Source organism: Pyrus communis, chromosome 16 (assembly GCF_963583255.1).
Source record: "Pyrus communis chromosome 16, drPyrComm1.1, whole genome shotgun sequence".
In the NCBI taxonomy this organism is placed as follows: Eukaryota; Viridiplantae; Streptophyta; class Magnoliopsida; order Rosales; family Rosaceae; genus Pyrus; species Pyrus communis.
Window position 1 is genome coordinate 11,739,474 of NC_084818.1, and position 23,015 is coordinate 11,762,488.

General features: G+C 35.9%; 2 protein-coding genes across 2 annotated transcripts; both read right to left on the minus strand.

The window, feature by feature from the left end:
• Positions 1 to 3,459: 3,459 nt before the first annotated feature.
• On the minus strand, positions 3,460 to 10,683 carry LOC137720270 (signal peptide peptidase-like 4). The gene is made up of 14 exons (XM_068459318.1): positions 10,374 to 10,683; positions 8,185 to 8,343; positions 7,928 to 8,039; positions 7,580 to 7,699; positions 7,261 to 7,412; positions 6,956 to 7,138; positions 6,787 to 6,821; positions 6,341 to 6,503; positions 5,260 to 5,313; positions 4,821 to 4,913; positions 4,557 to 4,699; positions 4,185 to 4,255; positions 3,877 to 3,960; positions 3,460 to 3,735 (listed from the first exon to the last, which is right to left on the minus strand). The coding sequence occupies exons 1-14, from the start codon at positions 10,506 to 10,508 to the stop codon at positions 3,620 to 3,622; spliced, it is 1,620 nt and encodes a 539-aa protein (XP_068315419.1). The 5' UTR covers positions 10,509 to 10,683; the 3' UTR covers positions 3,460 to 3,619.
• Positions 10,684 to 14,684: 4,001 nt separating this feature from the next.
• LOC137720174 (U-box domain-containing protein 33-like) lies at positions 14,685 to 21,508 on the minus strand. Its single transcript, XM_068459190.1, has 9 exons — positions 20,576 to 21,508; positions 20,128 to 20,249; positions 19,721 to 19,842; positions 19,147 to 19,251; positions 18,451 to 18,901; positions 18,170 to 18,307; positions 17,255 to 17,782; positions 15,175 to 15,939; positions 14,685 to 14,992 (listed from the first exon to the last, which is right to left on the minus strand). Exons 1-9 carry the CDS (start codon positions 20,856 to 20,858, stop codon positions 14,810 to 14,812), a joined length of 2,697 nt encoding a protein of 898 aa, XP_068315291.1. The 5' UTR covers positions 20,859 to 21,508; the 3' UTR covers positions 14,685 to 14,809.
• Positions 21,509 to 23,015: the final 1,507 nt, after the last annotated feature.

The following is a 23,015-nucleotide window of genomic DNA, read 5'->3' on the forward strand; positions in this document are numbered from 1 at the left end:
CTGTCGTACAGACAACTATAGGTGGTTCTGACTCGTAGGTGACCCGCGATTATTCGCCCAACCTTCACGTGATCGTAGCACTAGAGCGTATATATGTTTACACCCAGGCCTGTCGTACAAACCACTTTAGGTGGTACCGACTCGTGTGCAGGTCTAGTTATTGATATTGAGATTTGAGCTCTAGATTCAGCCGTACAGGTCACGTTAGGTGACTCCGGCTGCTAGATTATATGTTATCGATATGATTTACACCTGAGCACTTGCATTTCATTTTGAGGTTTTGGCATGGCATATTCTTGAGCATGATTGGTATATATACGTATATTTATTTTTCTGGGAAGTATATAAGTTTTACGGCGAGGGGTTAGAAAGTATTTATTAAACGATTTTCGAAAAGCTTTGTTTTTGCCCACTCACGCTTTTGTTTTGCGCCCCTCCAGGTTTTAGATGAGTAGCAGGTTTGGTGGTTTCCCAGAGGGCTTTCCCGGCATTTCTGACAGACGATCACCAGCGTAGGGCCACCTTCGGGTGTACTGTTGTCGCATCATTTTCATTTGGACTGCTTTAGGCTTATGCTCTGAACTAGCGTCGCACTTACGTTGCACTTATCTTTTCTTTATGTAAAATCGGTTTTTATTTATTCGTATTACTTTTCCCATTACTATTTTATTAGCTTCCGCACTGCGCACATGGCTACGTCACTTCCACGTGACGACCAGCATGCCCTGATCCCGATCGGGGTGTGTCATTTAAGATTTAAAAAATTACAAAAATTATAAGAATGGGTATAGTTAAGATTTAAAAATTAAAAGTCTTTTTATAAAAAAATAATGGGTTCAAACTTATTCATATTTATTTTTTTATTATAGAAATTTTTTGAATTGAAAATTAATTAGAAGTTTAATAAAGGTGGGAGTATTAAAATTCTAAACCAACTACTAGTTTTTTTTTTTTTTGAAAATTATGTAACTTACATATAAATTCATTAACACATTAATACTAGGGACATTGATCAAAATCTAAAAACTAGTAAGGTCTCAATCAATGAAGTCAACACACCTTTTGTCGGGTCAAGGCAGTCAACGCACCTTTACTTGATGATTTGTGTTTGTCGGGTGATCAAAGTTTTTCTGACAAATTTCTGCTTTCGTCAGGTAAGGCTTCAAGTAGCCGATTTTGCGCGACCAACCTTTCCTGATGGACTTCTGTCGTCTAAAGTTTTGGACAAAGAAACTCCCTTTGGGCCAACAAAAATTTTCTGTTTGGCACGTTTTTTTTTTTTTTTTTTTTTTTTTGGCTGTGAGTAAACAAAAAACATATTTTACAAAGAGAATTGTTAATGGAACTCTAAAATCTCATTTTGCACTCCAAACTTTCTATAATTAGAAAGAAAAATACATTTGTGAGCAGTGTAGAATGAGATTTTTTTAGTGTTAGTAACAGTTATCTTTACAAATATTATATAATTATCGACGACATTTATATAAAAATTGCTTCCTTGCTCTATTCTGAAGAAAAATATTACAATACAAATCAAACTTCAACAGTATCTTTATTATATGGAGAATTTTCTCATGTTGTGCTAGACCTCATTTATATGAGATTAGATTGTACCGTGTTTAAACAGACTGTGTTCAACTGTTCATGTCGTTCTTGGGGCTGTATGTTCGATTAGTGGCCTGACCCTAAATGTGTTAGGGTAGCCGCTGTACTTGTCTAAATGTGATGAGTTGGCCCGTCCTACTTATTAAGTTGGTCAAGTGTCCGTTCTTTAAATGGGTCGGGATATTCTATTTTCAATCTTAGTTATTCATTCCTTCTCGTTCAGTACTACATACTATTGAAGAATTTCTCATTTTGTGATCTTTTTCTTTATAATTTCGCTTTCAATCTCATGACTAGAAAATCCCCCACCCAAACATAGCGTGTCATAGATTGTGTGTGATATTATCGGTTTTTCACTAACAAATCACCCCATGCTTAATACTATGGACTATTGATATTTGTTTTCACTTATAAGTTGAAGGTGTTAAATTCAAATCTTGTGAATTTGTAACTTTGATGCAATATTTATGCTCCTAGTGTAAATATATAAATAAAATAATAATAAAAACAATTTTTCGCCGAAAAGAGAAGTCAGTCAGTGTCATGTAAAATGGAGCAATAATATTAACCCTGACTCAGTGTCATGTAAAAGAAATCAATAATATTAACCCCGATGCACTCCCACGCATTGATTCTTCCACAGCCAAATTTCCACAAGTAATCTCCCCAATTCAACGAAATTCCTATTTCTTACACCAAAAGAAACAAAAAAAACAACAAACGCGGTTTTAACTTTTGAGGAAGCAGCACATGAAAGATTCATAAAATCAAGTCAACACATTCCCATTTGCAACGTGAAAATTTTGATTTTGTTTGTTTCTATTGCCTCAGCTTGTCATTTACTTGTAAGTGTACATTTTTTTGTAACTTAATTAAAACAGAATGCCAAACAGACTAGAAAAGTATTATTTATATTAACTGAAACAAAAACAGTGAAAATGGGTCAAATACAAGTATGCAAATAATAGTGTAACACATTTTGATTTAGTTTATTATTTAACTAAACACATTACATGTTTGGAAAGCTAGAAACAGAGCTATTAGTTTCCTATTTTTTCCAGAATTTTTTAGGATGAACGACCTCAAAATTGGCGGGCAAGGTAGATGATGTATTTTTCCAAGCCTAGAAGGATTCCTTACTAGTTTGTGTCATTAATTGTTTAGGAATTTGTTTCGTCTACGAGAGTTTCTCTAGTATAAAATTTTCCTATTATTGCTCTCCTTTCAACAAGACTAACTTCTCTTTTTCCGAGGGAATTTGTTTTTCATTTTTTTCTTTACACACACACACGTTTTTACTAGATCTTTTAGGGCTTTTCTGGTATAAAATTTTCCTATTATTGCTCTCCTTTCAACAAGACTAACTTCTATTCTCCAAGGGAATTTTTTTTTCATTTTGTTCTTTTTTATACATACATACATACATACATACATATATATATATATATTTACGTTTCTACTTGATCTTCTAGGGCTTTTCTAAATTTTCCTATTATTGCTCTCCTTTCAACAAGACTAACTTGCAATCTAATTTGGTATCGAATTCGCCATCCACAAAATTCGAACCTAAGACCTCTCACTTCCAAATAAAAAAGAATACCACCAGACCGTAATACTAAGTGACATATATATATTTACTTTAAGTAGAATAAATATTGTATCAAACCAGTCAATCACGAAATTCTAATCTTTAATGGAGATGCAAATTTGAGATATAAAAATCCTATTTACATCTCATCTTACATTTCTCGGAGGTACAAGAGATAAATTTGAATTCCGTTTATTGTTCATCTCTTTGATTGGTGAGGCCCACCTTCAAAAGATTTAAAATATGTATATATCAGTCGTTCCGGATGTTATAAATGTGTCTTGTTATATCAGTTCATCCTTGAAAAATCATCTTATAGTTACAACTTCGTAAATATTTGCTATCCTCTACAACTAAGACAAGTAAAGAGGTTTTATGAGTTACTACTGTACTAATCTGTAACACTATTACTTTTTTTCATAGTTTTTATTGAGAGGAGGGTTGCGGTTGCAGATGGACGTGCGGGCATGGCCTCTCCGGTTCTCCTCTTGTCCACAGAACTTTGAGATCCCCTCTCATGTGTCCCAAAGTTATAAAGGTACCTGCAGAAATGCAACTCGCTTATGTCAATAGATGCTCGTGGATTCTGTTTCGCGATGAACGTTCAGCGCGAAACCTAGTTCCATTCTAGTGAGCACTAGCAATATAGATGTTAGTGCAGATTAGCCAAGCTTGTGTCTTACCAAGTGTGAACGGAACTATATACAACAAAGCGGGTTGGCCATGGCCATCCATCAAGTTCAAAGCCACATATGTGATAAGGAGACCTGCAATTGCAAATCGCCAAGCAACCAATCGTAAGTAGGCAATTTTCAGCTACGCTAAACATCATCGAATCCATCAACTTTTATTTTCCATATGCAAACAGAAAACACCATGCCGATAAAATTCTAAATCTAGCTCAATCCTAATCAGATGCATTTTCTGAATATTTTGTTTAGCAAAAAGAACAAAAAGTGCAGAATGCCCCAAATATTAGCACATTTCATACCTAAACCATAAGCGGTCATTGCCCACACAAAGTAACCAGCTCGAAGCTTTTTATTCGCCAACCAATCGTACCTGCAATGTTACCCACACAATAATCAGATGAATGAACTTTTGAATGTACAACATTATAAACCCTCATTTGTAGTAATACCGCTCTCATGTTGTTAATTATGAGTCCCATGGTTTTCATCGTTAATTGATCCAGACTATGTGACTAACACGAGAACTGAAATACCTAATCAATCTCAGCATGTTTTCACTTTCCGTATAAGCAATTTAAAAAGGACATAACAGAATCGAAACACAGTATCTGATCAATTCTAGGGACTTAAAAAGGGATGTTCAAAGATATATTTGGAATCTCTTTTCAGACCTTAGTGAAAAGGCTACAACCAATCCTGGTAAGATAATATCACCAAATCCGATGATGCTGTAGCCACCCCAAGGATCAAACATCCGTGGGATTTTCAGTAGCATTGGTATACCGTCCTCTCCACTTTTATCACCACGAGCCACCTGTATAAAAGTGAAAAGATTATATTTAAATCTCTATCACTTGGGGGGCAGGTCTCCATGGTCAGAGAGCAACCATTATTTAGGGTGGCAGAAGGGAAGGGAATTCTTATGATTTACTCACCACTATCATTACACTCTCATGGAACCACCACTTAGAAACAAATACCCAAAAGATGTCGTATAAAAATGCACAACACAGAAGAACTGTTCCAACCTGATTAATTAGAGAAAAAGAGAAAAGTTATTAAATAATCTAAAAAAGTTAGGACATGATTTCCAGGTGAATAAATAAAAAATTTCTGGTGCAATCTTTTCTCAACAAAATAAGTATACGATAAGGATTTAAGACGAAGTATTTACTTAACCCAGAAAAAATATATCAATATAGGTTAGTTAAGTACCTCCTTGCATTTCTTACATAAAATCTTCAAAATAAGGCAACAAAATAACTGATGAACAACTAAAAATTCATATTCTGCTCAATAAGAACCAGAAAAAAAAAATAAAAATAAAAATAAAAAAAATAAAAAAAAATAAAAAAAAAGGTTCTTGAATATCACCTTGAGATTTGGTACACGAACAATCTGAAGAACTGTGATTATCAGTGCAATACCCTGAATTTGTATGAGCACAAGTTAGCGTCTACCAACATTTTAGAGATTACAAAATCACTTTGAAAGTGAAAGATAAATTGCACCTATTAATGTCCAGGATTGATAATAGAAATATGCAAAAGATAATGTATAACAAAATGGGCAGTCCAATTATAGGATGCCTTTCTTCAGTAGTAATCAACAAGTAGCATATTTGTAGAAAAAGGACCCACCGAAATCAGCACGTATCATATTTAGATAAATATAAATACTAAAATTTTTGGATAAAATCTCAAATTGAAGAGCAAACTAAGTAACAAGTTAAAAAGGCAAGATGGAAAACAGAAAAACGAACAAGCCATGTACAGAAGTAAGAATTCCAGATATCTGCCTACATGCGTAGCACAGACAAACTGCAACAAACATGCACAGAATCTATCAATCCTTATGGGTCATCAGTTGACTTTGCCTACTTACGGTTTGTGGACTTGAAGAGTCTTACATAACAAAATACAATAATGACCGCAACCTAAGGACAAGATAGGTCCATCAAAGCAGACGGTGAGATTTGTCCTGATCTTTGTTAATGCTATATCAATTATGTGATGGAAATTTTTCCCTTCTTCAGATACAAGGACTTCCCAGTTTTCAGAACTAATAACATAGTTTCGCTTCCTTGAAACCTCCATAAGTGTGAGTAAAATACCATAAGAATATACAACAATATCGTTCATGTGTTTACTTGCAAACTCCTAATTCCCATGAATCATGATGTTATACGTCTCAAAGTTCTCTTATGATACCCTGACTATTTTTAACTCTTCAGTATGATTTTAGACCCTGTCACCTACTATTTTTTAATCAGAGTATTACCAGCTTGACTCTCTTGCTCCAAAATCAAAACAAAGAGAAGAAAAGAAAGAAAAAAAGCTGAATATGACACTAGGAGATACAGAAGAAAAATTGCACTTGACAAGGTTTGGATGTTCTAATGGAAATATATAATCATATCAACAATAAAACTGAGAAAAGAGAATTAATTTCTTACAAGGATATCTTGACCGATCCAAGCAAATGAAATGCGGCGATACACTGCCCACAAAACAGCAAATGCTATGCAGAAGGGAGCAACAGCTAGTGTCAGATAGGAAACAGCTCCAAAGATTGGCAGCCTAACGTATGAATCTCCAGCACGTTTGAACCGACTGAAACTATATTTGGTTAACTGTCAGCTTCATACAACCAAAACTCATTCACACACACACACACACACACACACATATATATATATATATAAGGAACAGCTCCAAAGTGAAATTTATGCTTTTAACAAATTATTTTCTTCATATTCATAGTAGATCACAATCCGGAGTAAATTAGGCTTGGAGGGCAAAGACATCCCTATAAGGAAAAGATCAAACAAAAGTAGTTTGACCAACAGATAATAAGATGCATTCCCTTAAAAATTCTAACAAAAGTAAAAAAGAAGTATACCATGACAGAAAAGTCACCAAGCAAGTCTGCAGGCCCTGTAAACAGAAGGGACTGCTAGGTTCAGCATTAACCTCAGAAGAGGTGTGCATAATAATTAAATACTTCATTCACACTTAAATAAAAGTTTAATCATAGAGACAAAATCTGTATTATATAAAAGAGAATGTACCTCTATCCCACCAATGCAAAACAAAACCACCAGAATCTCCACAAACCAGAATGACATAAGTTTGTAAAACATAATCAAGAAGCATGAAGCAATCACAACAAAGAGGATTGCTGCTGTGGTGCTAATCTCCACTAAAGCATTGGAACGATCAACTTCCATATGTAAAGAATCATCGGAAGCATCCTGCACAAAAAGCACCAAACCATATATGATTTGATAGAATAATTAGTGAATTGCCCAGAAAGCAAGCCCCATGTAAATTAACTGCTAAAAATTACAAAGCTGCTCTGGAATCACAATATAACCTTCAATAACTTCTCATGCTCAATAGCTGCTTCCCTTGCACTCCACGCAGACCAATAAGAAGCAAATAAGATGGTACCAACAGCCATAAGCCACAAAAAAACTTCTGCAATATCTACTAGTGGACGCAATGGGGAGTACAGCTGCACAGAAACTGAAGAGAGGGATTTCAGAGGCAATGATAGAAGACAAAATAAAAACCACTTAGAATAATAGCTGATAACGTTAAAAAAACACAATAACTTTTTTTTCTTAACAAGATAAGGCTTGGCCAACCATAAACAGTTATGTGTATATTATAGCAGAGAAAGAAAAACATACCTGTGGAGTTGTTCATCAAATCAGTTTCGAAGATTGCACCAACATCTTGGGGAAGCATAACAGCTGGTATGCCTATCTTGACATCAGGTTCATCTTTTTCACAAACCATCTTGTAAAGTTCTGTAGGGCAGACAACAGTACTTTATGTAACAGAAACTTAATTTTACGTGATCTATTTTGACCCCCTTTTTTCTATAACTGTGAGCAACCCTTATAATCATAAGATCTTTTTCTGCACTTGCTATAATTTTTCCCCTTATAACTCATACGGTTGTACTGAATATTCTTAATCAGGAAGAAAATTACTCTAGGATTAATAGATTTTTTATATCAAGAAAATAATATTGCCTGTGCGGTTGTTTATAATGAGGATGGCTGAAGCGTTAGCAGCTTCAGCCATATTTGCCTTGGTTGTGAAACTGCAATTTCCTCGGTGCACCAAAATGACCTCTTTTGCGAGCTACAAAAATCCATACAATCCACAATATGAACCCACAAAATGAAGAAGCATATCTTACAACTTTAATTAGGAAGATGCATAATTTTCATGGCTGTGAAACTCTAGTGTAAGTTGAGCAATACTGAAAATTTTGATCAAGTATTACCTTATTCTTGGGTGGGGTACAACAATCAGGGGGGTCCGCAAGAACCACTTTAGTGTTGGTGGCATATTTTTCCTTTGATTCCAAGGTAGGTCCAAATCGAGCACCAACACCAACATACTCAGCGTCTTCTATGCCGTTGATCCAAGTTGGGACCTTTACCTATAGACCAAAACATGATTTAAATGTCACGGCAATTGGCAAAGCCGTATTCACAATATAAATAAAGGAAGAAAACAAAATGCAATGCCTCCCTTACAATCTAGGATACATTTTCTTTGACTACCTATAACAGAGCTAGGGTAACAAAAACTAAAACAAATTCAACTATTCCAATATACTATCTTAGATGCTTAGCTGAATTGAATTTTCCACTGAAGTTGTGGCAACCAAAGAAATAGAAGATTAGTTCTTAGCATTAAATGCTTTGGAAGATTGCTTAATATTTATTTGGAAACAGAAGTACAAAATCATTCCAAATGCTTCCATGGTTTCATTGAAAGTAGAGACATGTCCAGAAAGCATTTGAAATACTACAACAAAGCCTTATCCCACTAAGTGGGGTCCGCTGTATGAATCCTAGAACACCGATGCACTGAGTTTTGCACCAAGCATTTAAAATAATAATAATTGCATCGATATTTTATTCATTAAATAGAAAAAAAATTAAAAGCTTTCACAAATGCTTAATGAAAATTTCTATTTCAAGATTGGCCGAGTCTGGTAAAAAAATTGGCTTAAATGTCAAAACGGTCCCTGTGTTTTACTCCACCGGCCAATTTAGTCCATGTGTTTACATCCGTTAGCCAATTCAAGACAATAAGTTAAAATTGACATGTTCTAAATCCCATAGTACTCAAGTAAATTGAACGAAGTGTCAATTTCTAAAGATAGGCATCATATCTGTTTAGTGGGTGTACATAAAATTACGGTTTTGTCATCTCACGTGCATGGCAGATGTCAATTGTAATGGTCCTTTAATGAATTGTCTTGAATTGGCTAACGGATGTAAAAACAGGGACCAATTTGGCCAAATTAAAAACACAGGGACTAAATTGGCCAATAGAGTAAAACACAGGGACCATTTTGACATTTAAGCCAAAAAATTTCTAACGATTGGCTTGGTAAAAATTATACTTTTCAAGGAACCTACATGATTATTTCCTTAGAAACCAGATAAAGAATCAGATGAAAACTTGAAAAGATATGGCAACATTTATTAACTCAAAGGTATTGCCTAAAATCTAACCACCCATCTGGTAATGTTTCTGTTATGTTGTGTTTTCTTTTCCAAACTAAGGATATTCGGAGAGATGAAAGAGGGAGCTGGGAAAGGGAATAGAACTGAGAGATGCGAGGAAGAGACGAGGAAGACAGCATAACTGACAAAAAAAACGAATACCAAAACATTGAACTAAGAACAATTCTAATAAATTTTTAATTCTAATTCTATCTGCTGTCTATCGTCACTCGTCGTCCCTCCTCTACATCTTTCCTTTCTTAAGGAAAACAGAAGACAAAATAGATAATTTTGCTATAAGAGTAAAAATAAAATCAAACAGACATTATAATTGTTGTTTACTTTGTTTCTTAACTAGGGATTTATATGTGAAAAAATGCTGCACTGCTTAAATGTGTAACAAATTTCCAAGCACAAAAGTATGAAATTTGTCAGCCTAATCTTCCATTACTTGAACAACCGGATCACCACGCCAACAAAATCAAAGCTAAATTCTCATTTCCAACTCCAAAAACAGTTGGCAATTCAGAATTTAATTTCATTTTCACTAATCTTCCTCCATTTTCTCAGCAACCAAACAGCAAGCTCGAACTTCTTGGTCCCGAAAGCATCACAAATCCTGACACTTAGAAACAGAGATTCTAGTTTTTTCCTTCTATTTTCATTACTTAAGTCACATAATCAATATCTATACTATGTACTACTCGACCACCACCCACTCAAACCGAAACTAAACTCTCATTTCGACCTCCAAAACAGTTGAAAATTCACAATTAATTTCCTATCCACTAATAGTCTAATCCAGCTCCATTTTCTCAGCAACCAAACAGCAAGATTGAGCTTCTTAGTTCCCCCAAAGCATCATTCCCAAAGAAAAATTCCATCTTTTCCGTCCCCAGTTTTCTCAGCAACCAAACAGAAAATCAAAATCCAAAAAAGTCAGTAAAATTACCAGAACGAAGTTGTTGTTGCATCCAGGTCTCTTGGGAGCAATATCATCATGGTGAACAATGTCCCCAGCTGAGCTGAGACTTAGACTAACCACCAGCACTCCCACCACCACCCACACACCTCTCTGTAAATCCATATCTATTCACACCAACCAAACACAAAAAAAATATGTGTTAAAATAAAAAATTAATTTTTCCACAGAAAAAATCCAGAAGGGGGTTTAGGGTTTCAGAGATGGAGAGGAGGAGGAGGAGGAGGAGGAAGAAGATGATGAGGGAAAATGTGAGGGAATGAATGGGGAAAAAGGGAGGGAGAGAAATATCGCCGAGGGTGTCTGCGTTTTGTGTTTCCCGCGTTGTCGTTTTTGGGTGTTTGGCCGTGTGGACGTGCAACCGTTGAACCGGTTCTCTCTTGTGGAGTGCGGTGTGGAAAGTGGATTTTCTCACCGGCACTGTGGAGGCGTGTGCCGCACGCGCCATTCGTGGACTGGGGTAATTGTGGCGGTGGACCGGGGAGATCGGAGGAAAGAAAGTTGAAAAGTATGAGAGTTTATATGTCTGGGGGTTTGGACTTTGACTGAGTTTTAGTTTTGTGTTTTAGTTAGTAATCAGCAAATGCGAGGTAATTTAAATTAAAAAATTAAATGATATGTCATTAATAAAAAATTATATTAATTAACATTAAGTAATAATTTATTTAACTTTTATGTCATTTAGTTTACAAATTTTAATCTACACATTAGTGACCAGCTTTAGTTGTACCAATGTGTTTAAAGAGTTTTGGCAAGTGATTAATATTATATGAATATCACTCATACTAGTTTTAGAAAATACTTTATTGTACCATCGTGTATATTTCTCTATATACTCATCACACAACTTCAAATGAGTAAGTTTTGTATATCACAAATTTTCAAGTTTTTTTTTCTAGTTTTATTTGAAGAACAAAAACTGATTAGATGGGGTAATGGGTGGTAATACTCAAACGATCAAAACATAATTTACACTCATGTAGCATGGCTTTGACATTATTTTAAATAACAACTTATGTTATCAAACGGTAAGTTTAAATTATTAATTAGTAGCTATCAAAATATATCTAATCCAAACTAATATCAATAATATTGTACAAGATGATTAACTAAATAAAAAATAAAAAAATAAAAACTTTACAAATATAGCGTCATTGTTTATCTGTACTCTATACTATTATTTAAGAAGTGATTATCATCATTATTTATTAATTATTATTTTATTAATTTGACATTACAAAGCGTCAATGTCTCGTGAAAGAGAATGCTACAGCGAGTGGACGGTATATGAACTTTTCTTCACAGGTTACCGGTAACTGTCCGAACGGGTCCGAAGCTTCCGTATGGACCGTACAGATAAGACGGCTGCATAAATTATTACCGACTAGAGATTACCTGCAAGCTCACCGTAAACTTAGCAACGTGTCAGTATATAAGGGGGCATGTGATCATAGTCAGCGCTAATACTGATATTCCTTCTATCCTTTGGTCGTACCACCAGTGGAAATTGAACACGAGTAGCACACTTCACCTCATTTGATATTTAGTTAAAGAGAAAATGCGAAGAAGATTCTCTTCAAAACCCTTTATATACACCTCTTCGTCGCGTCATTATTTTGCTCATCGTTTTATAATATTAACATAAAATATAAAATGACTGAGAGGAGAGTTTATAGAGTCATATTTTTAAAATAATCTCTTTAGCATTTCTCTTTCGTTAAACATTCGAGGACTTATTTTTGGATAATATTATTCACATCTATTTTTATTTCTTACATAGCTCTCCAAATTTTTAGCTGCGAATCGAATGAATTAAAAAATATCAATCGTAAAAAATTAATAAGGATGTGTGAAGATAAAAATGAGTGTGTAAATAACTATATTCTTATTATTATTATTTTTTTCTACCCAAGTTAGAGCTAGTCCACATCCTAAAGCAATAATTGCCCTGGCAATTCAACAAAGGCAATTATTGTCTTAGTGAATAGTAATTGCTCAACTGTGTAAATAAATTATGTCTGTAATTAGTAATAAAAATTATTTTTTAAAACAATTAATCAAAAATTAATAGAAAATATTATATTATTTTATGTTAATTATATCTTCTCTTTCTATTATTTTAAATTAATTATACCCCCTCCATTTTTTTCCACCCAATCTCCCTCTCCCTCTCCCTCTTTATCTCCGCCCAATCACCCTCTTCCTCATCCTCTCCCTCTTTGTCTTTGCCCAATCTCCCCCTCAAAAACTCCGACTCTCTCTCTCTCTCTCTCTTTCTCTCTCTCTCTCTCTCTCTCTCTCTCTCTCTCCCATCATTGCCTCCATCCCAGAAATCATCAAATCGGCCGAGGTTGTCGAAGAGGAAGGAGATAGTGACAGAGAGCAACTCAGTTAAAGAGAACAGCAACAGCAGTGAAACCACGTGCCACTCTTCCTCGTCATGTTAGATTCCATAAAAGTGGGGGGTTTTTTATTTGGCTGACGTTAGCATGGTGTCATATCACTTGGGCGCAAGGTCAGGCGCTAAGTGGGGTTTGGGCCCATTCAATTGCCTGACTTTTGGGCTTGGGTTGGAGCATTTTTTTCCTTCTCTTGGGCGGCTTTTGCCCGGCTAATTGGCATGAGTTGGAAATGCTCTTAAATGGTTGTGACTGTTGGAAGAGTAGCTTTTGATTTAATCTATCTACTATACAAATCTTGAGATTTAAACTCATTTAGTGTCAATCAATATCATGGTAATATTCACCACCATTTAAAGATGGTGAGCAAAAATGTACTCAATTGGCACTATGGTTACACTTTCACATAGTCAACTCTCCACACTAGGGGTAGGTTCGAAAAACGGAAAACCAAAAAAAAGGTAACTGAACACCGAGCCTACATCGAAAAACAAAAACCGAAAAAAGGAAAACCAAACTTTATTGGTTCGGTTTCGGTTTTAGAAGTTCAAAATTTGAACAATACCGAACCAAACCGAATAATTTTACACTTAAAATGATGTCGTTTTATGTTAGTATTTAAACCCAACCGAAGTCTCTAAACTAATCTTAGCATTCTTCTTAAATAATAAGTAAAACAAAAACCGAAAATTGATCTTAGCATTCTTCTTGAAAAACCAGCTGGTCTCTTCTTCTTAGTGCAAATCTTTCAAAATTCAACTCTGTAGCAATAATCGAATATGTTTTCTCATGCTTCGAACCTTTAGATTTACAAGGACATGATAATCTTCATTTGTCAACCTTTCAAAATATATAACTTCCTTCTGATGTTTTCTCATGCTTTAAACCTTTAGATTTACAAGGACATGATAATCTTCATTTGCCAACCTTTCAAAATATCTAACTTCCTTCTGATGCTTTCTGCTAAAAGCCTGCATTTGATTGGCAGAGTACATAGGACCACCTCAGTGTATACAGTGAAGACAAGATCAAAGTCATTGTCATATTGCTTGTTTTGGTGTTCCTAATTACAGACGAGATAAGATAAAAGCTGGTTTGCTTTTATTACTATCAAGACTCGAGAAATGCTAAGATTAGATATTTAGATGTGCGACATTGATAAAAAAAAAATTAAAAAAAAATTAAAAAACCAAAACCGAACTGAAACTAAAACCAAACTAAACCGAAACCAAACTGAAAAAACCGAGAAAAAATTGAATCAAACTGAAATTTTAGTTTTGATAAAAAAACCCAACCGAATGAAACCGAACCCACCCTTACTCCACACATACCGCCGTACTTAATGGTGGGATCACGCGTGCAGATGGGGTATTTGTGGTGCGGTTAACTCTATTTTTGTTGTGCATGAGATGTGATGGGCCCTAACCCCACTGGGCCTTTGCTCTAAGCGACCCATATGGTTGTCAAGATACCAAAGCATGTTTGCGAGTGCTTTAAAGTGGCGACGGTTATATCTACACCCTAATTTTTATTTTCACACTCCCTTTTAATTTTTTAACGTTGGGTCGAATGAATTAAAAAACATCAGTGAACAATAATTAACAAGAGTATGTGAGAGTGAAAAATGGTATTTGAATAACACTAGACTTTATTTGAAACGTTTAGCAGGAAAAGTTGAAGTCAATAATCGTTTTTATGTAAAGTACTGCGAGACTTTAGAACGTGTTTACAAGTGCTTTTAGAATGATAGATGAAACCGTTCAACCAAAAAAGTTAAAAAAGTGTTTTTGTTATAAACAGCGTTTTCCGTAATCATAATCATGTTGAATAGATCACAATCAATGTCAAAAATACATGAGCAAGCAAGAAGTATGAAAAAGTGTTGAAGCAAAACATGCGGTCTTCTGTACATTACAATAGTCGATTAATTTCTTTACACTATATTTATGCATGTTGTTATCAAATATATATGTTGAACAAAAATATCCAAGCAAATGGAGAAAGAGATCAAAGCTGTTGCAGCCACTCCTGAATTGCAGAACGGAGAGCGCGGTTGGGGACGAGATTCTTGTGTTCAAGCTTCAGATTTGTCATCGGTGAAGTGTCGTGACCGCTGTCCAACCATCCTTTCAAAGCTTCTGCTTCATAAGTATAACCGTCTGCTGCAACATGCGGATCTTGCATGACTTCCTGCAGTTGATTAACGACATTTTCAGTTAATTGACGAAATTCTTAACACAATTAAGAAAATTGCCCTGAAACTATGTTCCTTGTAGATCGATAAACCCGTGTGCATGTGTTTCTCAGTCAATAACATAGTGATTATGACGATGTTGATCCAATATATAATGATCATAATGAACATAACTTACCTGGAAAATGGGACAAATAAAATATGGAGGAGGTTGGAAATGCTCTTCAGTACCCAACCGGAATGATGATGAGCAACCACATGAAGCTCTCATGGGTTCAAGTACTCTCCAGACATCCGATACAAGGTCTGCCCTCAACTTCCGGCTCATCTCACAACACCTTAATGCCAAGCGAGCCAACTGTTCAGCCTGTACAAATGGCCAATCCCCAGCCAAAGGATCTAAGAGCGTTTCGAACTTTCCAGAATCTAATGCATCCTGCACATCCTTTATTATCCTCACAGCCTGTTTCCCAGTCAGCAACTGTAGTAGTATAATTCCAAATGAGTAAACATCTGACTTTGTTGTAAGCTCTCCTGATGAGAAGAACTCAGGATCGATGTATGGGATAGTACCCTTTGGGTCAGTTCTCCAACAGATCGTTGTGTCGTTGCTTGAACTCTCCCCACGAGGCAACAGCCGACAGATTCCAAAGTCACTGAGTTTGCTAACAAAGTTAGCATCAAGGAGAATATTGCCAGGTTTTAAGTCACCATGCACTATGCTGTGAGGTTTACTGGAATGGAGAAAGATTAGGACGGAGCACAACTCTCTGGCAATTCGTATTCGAGTTTGCCATGACAAAGGGGAAGTATTGTCCTTGCAGCTGAGTCGATCTTCAAGACTTCCATTTGGGAGATACTCATAGATCAGACTCCAAGCTTCTGGGCAGGCACCAATGAGTGTGATGAGATTTTGGTGTCGTAACTTACTCAATACATCCACCTGAGAAGCATCAACTAAATTTAATGTTTTGGCAAACATGCGAAATGAAGTTCTTTCCAAGCGGTTTTTTCTTCCAATTTAAGTAGTAAAATATATTATTTGTAAACAAGACCAAGTAAAAAACTGCAAAAAAAAAAATTGAACGTTCCAGCCTCCAAAAAGCAGAAAAATCTAAAAGATTTCACAACCTCAATTTTTAACTTCCCGATGCCTTTACATGCTATTGACTCTAAAGTTACATGGTAAAGATAGAAAAGAAACAAAAGAGAGGAGGAGAGGACAGGTGATAGTATAGGAAAGGAAAGAAAATTCATATAATGGGTTATCAAGAAAAGACTGAAAACTTATTAAAACCATTAATAATTAGTGTAGTTTTCAGTTCTTTGAATCTCACTCGTTGCTTTCTCAACTTCATCATCTCCCCCTCATTCATCCACATACCTTGCCCTTTAAAAACTAAAAATGTATAAGCCATAATCCCACGGGCTCTAAAATGTTGTATCAAAGAAATACGAATACACCCTGATTAAGGTTTAGTTTTTTTTGGCTAGTCCACTGGATAATCTATAAATCAGTAAGTTAACCTATTGAAGGCATCAACCCAGAAACTACTGTTGAGAATATCGCGTTTAAGAATGGGAAAAACAAGAACAAACTCCGGAAATCGAAAAACAAATAACCAAGATAAATAACACTAAGAATTTACGTGGTTCGGCAATATGTGCCTACGTCCACGGGACAGCAACAACAATCTTTCACTGTATCAATAATGAGTACAACCAATAATCTTGCCAAATCTCTAGAACTAGGACTTGACGAAAAACAAGAAAGAACAAGAACAAGAAATACACTTATCTCTTTTCTTCTCTCCCACACACTTTACAATATTTTCTCAATCTAATCCCTTGAGTAGTATACAATTTATTGTTTTGCTCTCCTCTCAAAACTAGTACAATAGTCCCTTTATATAGGCAAAATAAAGGTCTTCTTCAATAAGGATTACTAATCCTAATTGGAAACTAGTTATGAATCCTTCTCCAATTGAGAAACTAACTCCAATTGGGAAAACAATTTAATCCTCTAAGACCATAATTCCTTATAGACGTAGGACAACTTATCATGGGTTGGAAAAAACCCAACAACTACCCCAATATGTTCTTAGCAGGTGGAATTGTGGGTACATATAGTAAGCAACAATTGGACTCCTGATTATTAAATTTCACTCAAACCTTAATAGTAAATTACTGCAGTAGCTCAATGCTTTTATAAATCAATTCAGCTTTATGAGGTGTAGAAAATATTCAGATTATCATACCTCTTGCTGAAACTCAGAGGGGCCTTGCTTACTATGAGCATCTAAAATTTTTATAGCCACCTGAGTGTGACGTAGGGAACCTTTAAAAATGCTCCCATAACCCCCTTCTCCAATCTTCAGTGATGGGTTAAAGTTTTGAGTTGCTTCTTCAATCTCTGCAAATGAGAACTCAGAGAAGAACTGAGGTATGTGTGAACTTGAGGCTTCTCCTTGTTTTTCCCTCAGCTCCTCAGCTTCTCTAAGTGCATTGTCACGTTCCACATGCAACTCATCGCGTTCTCTTTTGTAATTTTTTAAAAGTTCCACAGCCGAGATAATCTTCTGCTCCAAGCTCATGACCATCTGATCAGACTCCGCAATTTGACTCTCAAGTAGTGATTTCTGATCTAGGGCAGCCCTTAATTCTTCCATGACTTCATCTCGTATCTTCTTCATCTTTTCAAGTTCTTGTCTCTCTTTTGCCAGTTCTTCTTCCATTTCTTTCCTTTGTCTCAACTCCTCATTATATAAGACCTCTGATGCTTTAGCCTGTGAATGGAACAATTCACAATTTTCTGTTTACGGAGTTTTCGGCTATGAAAACAGAACAGAGATCATGGAACTTATTATGTTTCCTTTTCCAAATTACATGTTACCAATAATGTTATGCAGTTTAATGTGGTGCCAAGCCACTAGGAATAATTTCATGCAGAGAATCATGCTCATATTCTCATCTTAGATAATCAAGTTCTGTGATGGTCAATTGCATGTAGCCAATTCTAGATATAACCTTCTTTGATGAACAATTTACCATCTATGTGAGGTAGTGTAAGTATTGGAATAAAGAAGACATGAAAAGATAAACTTTTGTAATTCATGTTTGGGGGGAAATGGAAATGGTAAAAAGAAGTGCCTACTAGAGAAGAAAATCTTTACCCTCCGTATAGCGTCAATGGCATCTTTTTCAGCTTTCCCACGCCTGATTCCCTCCTGAAATGCATCTCTCTTTGCATTTTCAGCATCTATCATCACTTGTTCAAGATGATGATACAGAGTATCATCTACCATTCCATCCTGTTAGACCATCAAGGTTTTAAAATTAACTCGGTTAATTCCTTCTAAGGTGGCAGTTGATGTACTAATCGACAGTTTCAAAATTCAAATTCAGCATGTGAACCATGTAGATTGTTCACCCAAAAGGGATAGTTTGCGCTTACCAATACACTGGGAGGGGATGAATGATTAAGATCTTTAGAATGAGGAAGTCTGCATGAGTTACTTGACCCATTTTCACTTCCCTCAACTCTATCCCAATGAATCAAAGTGAAATCACCCAATCCAGCAGAAGAGCCTGTTGAATATCCTGAAACACTCCTCCTTATTACCTGATCCAATTCCTCAGGACTTGCTCCTGGTTCGTACCTATTTCTTGGAGTTGAAAACGCTTCAGTACCATCTGTGGAAGTAGCATCTGTTGTCCTGCCTCCATATTTCTCCATATTTACCGAGCTTGCCCTGCGGAACAAATCTTGAGCTGGATTGGTGAGTTTCGCTCGATTAGTCCGCTCCATTGTATCAGATTGTGATCTAAAGGGGTGTGGTGGCTGTTCCATTGGACTTCGTCGCAGCAATGGAACCTCTGTATCAACTCCATCTGAATTTCCTTCCCTATTTTATCATGGTATATGCATTAGTAGTCATGATCATCAAAATCAAGCAACAGTTCATGATTTAAGAGAAAATGAGATGTTGAGAAGAAATTTATAATTACAATCACCATCATGCAAACAATTAAAAACCATATGGTTGTTTTGAAGCACGGATTTTCTGAATAGAAAGATAAATAACAGAAGTTTCAAGAAAACCTTTTTCTTCAATATTTCAATTTGATTTTCTAAGAAGTTCAAGTAAACCTGGTGTGTATAAGGTACCCCTTGCAAATAAATTGTATGTGACAGGAAACAGGGGCTTGTTGGCGGACAAATATGGCTTTCTTGGACTTGAGGTCCATCATTTTCCTGCAACTTTAAATTGTGAGTGAATAATATTTTTACACACACAAAAACTGCGTTGGTAAACAAAATAACTCTTCTATTGGGAACTCCATCATAAGGGGAAAGAAAAAAACTCATCTACTCAGAAGGGAATTGGAATCTAATTAACCAAACAATTATATGGGGCAGAGGCAGTAGTGTAAGATGCTACAATGACAAACAGGCATGTCTAGTTAACATTCACATATTTTATCATGCCTTCTGTTAACATTTACGGTCATTTAATTTTCAGCACGCGGCTTTATAATGCATTAGTCTCGTTCGTGACTGAACTAACAATTCATCCTAGAGCATGTAGAGTCAGAACCCACATATCTATGTTGGATGAACACAAATGCTTCATTCAAACACATCCGGGGTAATTAAATATTTGGACATGTTCGTAGAACTAAAAAGGACAAACAGGCATATGAGAATAGTTGTTATGTGATACTTTGAATGGTGCTTGTCTGCTGCTGCTCCCATAACAAGCTTCCTGATCCCATGCTGAGAGATGAGTTCCACAATTCCCTTCTCAATACAGTCCCTTTCAATATGTAGCTTTTCTACCCGAACCTAAATCAAACAGTCAACAGCAAAATATGTCAGAAAGTTTGGCAATTTTACAAAGCATCTGAAAGGGAACTACTCAAGTAACAAAAATCTAAGTTTTCATTTCGCTTTAAGATAATACAAGAATGCATTCTTTTCTTCTAAGATATACCAACTTCGTAAGAACTATCGTTTAACTTCGTATCCTGTCATATATTTCTCAATTTTCTTTTATATTATAGAAATTACTCTATTTTGTACAAGAAAGAAAAAGGAAAAGGAAAACAAAGGTAGAGACGGAGGAAATACCCCCCTTTGGAGACAAATACGAATGTAATCATCAAGGATCTTATTCATGTGTTGCCTTTCAGTTTCTCTGTGCAGTCTGAGTTGCTGTTTCGTCGGTGAGCTCGCTGGGAACTTCGCCCCCACTGCAAATGAAGAAAACAGCAGAAAATTAAATCCAGTCGGAAATCCTAAGACAGAATGACAAAATAGAAACTTTGTTATACGAACTATCTGATCCAAACCCCAGCCAGACAATGAAGCATTTGATTGTAACTAGTCTCCGGAGTTTATATATATACTTCTCTACACTTCTTCAATCTTTTTGGCTAATTTACCACCGAATTGCTGTGCTGCCCATCAAACCGAAAACCATGGTCCTCGGCAGATAAAGCATTATCACGCTACTAATTGTGAGTTAAACAAGTCACAACATTCATCAAACAAAACATGTGTGAAACGATCCACTTACTGAAAGGAATCATCTGAGCGGGCTGGTGAATATGAACTAAGCAGATTTTCTTCCCTCCAGAATTAAGCACCGCCCACACCAGAGTTGATTTGCTTTCTTTAACGTCTTTTCCCACTGCAACATAGATCATATCTTCGATCATCCGTGGCACCGCTGGCACCGCCACCGGCACTGCCACCGGCTCCTCCACAATCTCTCCGCGAGCCATGTATTCTGATATATGAGTGTAGCTTATCCGCCCTGCCAGTTGAGCAATTGCAGGCACAGAACTCACTACAGCCATGGCCAAAAGCTATTCAAAACCTCATACCAGTAACCAATCTATGAATTTCTCTCTCTATTTTTCTCCAATACTTTGCATTCTCCCTCTGAAACCCCTCCCTTTCCTCAACTTTTAGAACTTGATCATCATTTTCTCACTCTACCCACTCAACTTTCTCTCTCTACAATTGCTCCTCTTCAATTGGAAAAACCATTTATCAAAATCACACTCCACCCGGTTCACCTACATCTTCTCCAAATCAAGAAATGAACCAAAATCTCAGACAACCCGATTCATATTTTCCCTTCCAGACCTCAAATCTAACCAATTCAACCAAGAAATCGCCCCTCCAATCTACAAAACAGAACTTGTTCCCCAACTCAGAAAGCTCTACAGCACAAAACACCCCCGCCCAGAAAGCGGAATTCTACTTTCCACGACTTCTACTTCCTAAAGTGAACCAAAAGGACTCGAAAGCGAAAAGGATGATTGGGAAAACACGAAGGGATGATAGTTCTTGAATATTGAAATTCTCTCTCAATCGATTTGATTAAATCGTCTAAAAGGGATTGATTGTCTTAAGCTTGATGGTTGTACAGTTTGATACCGACTCCCACTAAATAAAAGGGTAAATTACACTATTACGGATATCATCGGGTGCAGTAGTTTAATAGTGCTGCTGCGTCTGGACGAGATATTTAAAGTTGTAAGAAATTTTAGACGCAATTGTTAAATAATAATTCAACAATCAAACACTCAACTCAGGTAAACAACTTTGGAATGACAAGCAGGCTTCATGAAAACGTAACAAGCAGCCCATTTTTCAAAGATTCCCCTTGACATTTCTTAGTAGAGAAATGCTAAGAGAATTTTTAAAAGTCGGACTTTCTAGAGTCTTCGTAACTTCATATTTTTATCATAAAGTTTTGTAATATTGGTACGGAAATATAGAAAAAAATGAGATGACAAAGAATTTATAGATTGTTCCATTTTTGAGATGATCTTCTTAACATTTCCATTCTCAATAGAGTAATGGTATACGACCACCTATTTGTTTCATCTCAGGCTCATTAACGTATATAATTCTCATTCCTAATAGAGAGATGGTACAAATAATACTACACATAGGTGATAAAACTAGTATTTTTGTTCTCAATATAATATGCAGAGTCAACACGTACGAGGAACTGTTGGCCGTGATGCAGCGGAATAAATATGGAACATGCTGTCGCATATTTTCCCTTGAAACCGTCGCGTACGGCCTTTATCCGCGCCATTTGGAGCCACTCCATCGGTTCCACCGCCAACTGCAGTAACTGTACTCATTCAGCACCTTCCTCCTCCATCTCTTCTTAATATTCTCACACATTTTCGCACCTGCATCAACCAACTTAATATATTGGGATTAAATTAATAATTAAAAAACCAATTATTCGACGCTACATGGTTAAAATTTGGATCATGAATCGTCTTTTTGCACTTGTTTTCTACTGCTGCGTTAACATCTTGGTTAACTAGAATAAGACAGTACAAGTCCAGCTAGTTTGCGCGTTTATTAATTATGTTGAAAACAAATACAAAGTATTGAGGACAAAATAGTACGAAAATGTTTAATTAGTTTGCGCGTTACTTGATTACGCAACCAAGAATATTTGATACCTTGACACTGACATAGTACATGACATTTGGATTGCTTAAAAAGGAGAAGAGAGGATTTCAAGAATCCTCCAATCACATCCGTTCATCGTACATCGTACGATTAATTTTTGTTAGATACTATTTATATTCAATTTCAAATAAAAAAAATTTACAATGATTTCTAAACGCACGATGTACTATGAATGGATGTGATTTGAGGATCCGGTGAGGATCCTCACTCAAAAGGGAGCTTTCATAACCACATTCCATACAGTCTATCTATGTTACTATGTTTTAAATTCAATCTATAATCTAACTTAATCTAAGGTGGGTTCGGTGTTGTTTGAAGTTTTTTTAAAAGCAGCTTTTTAAAAAAGTTGGGGCTAAACTTGTGTTTGGTAAATAAATAAAAAAAACTTTTTTTTTCTTCATAAAAGGCAGGTAAACAGTATCAATTAATAAAACTTTCATATTAACAACCTTACCCTGTCTTTCTCCCGAACCTAATGCGTCATTTTTTTTTTACCAAAAGCACTTTTA

Coding starts and splice junctions, on each gene's coding strand:
- LOC137720270 (XM_068459318.1), bottom strand. CDS start 10,508: ATGGATTTACAGAGAGGTGTGTGGGTGGTGGTGGGAGTGCTGGTGGTT. Junction 4,700..4,820: donor ATGAGAGTGTAATGATAGTG/GTGAGTAAATCA, acceptor ACTTTTATACAG/GTGGCTCGTGGTGATAAAAG. Junction 3,961..4,184: donor AATGACCGCTTATGGTTTAG/GTATGAAATGTG, acceptor TTGCAATTGCAG/GTCTCCTTATCACATATGTG.
- LOC137720174 (XM_068459190.1), bottom strand. CDS start 20,858: ATGGCTGTAGTGAGTTCTGTGCCTGCAATTGCTCAACTGGCAGGGCGG. Junction 18,902..19,146: donor GGGTACCTTATACACACCAG/GTTTACTTGAAC, acceptor ATGATAAAATAG/GGAAGGAAATTCAGATGGAG. Junction 15,940..17,254: donor CCTCTGAGTTTCAGCAAGAG/GTATGATAATCT, acceptor GATGCTTCTCAG/GTGGATGTATTGAGTAAGTT.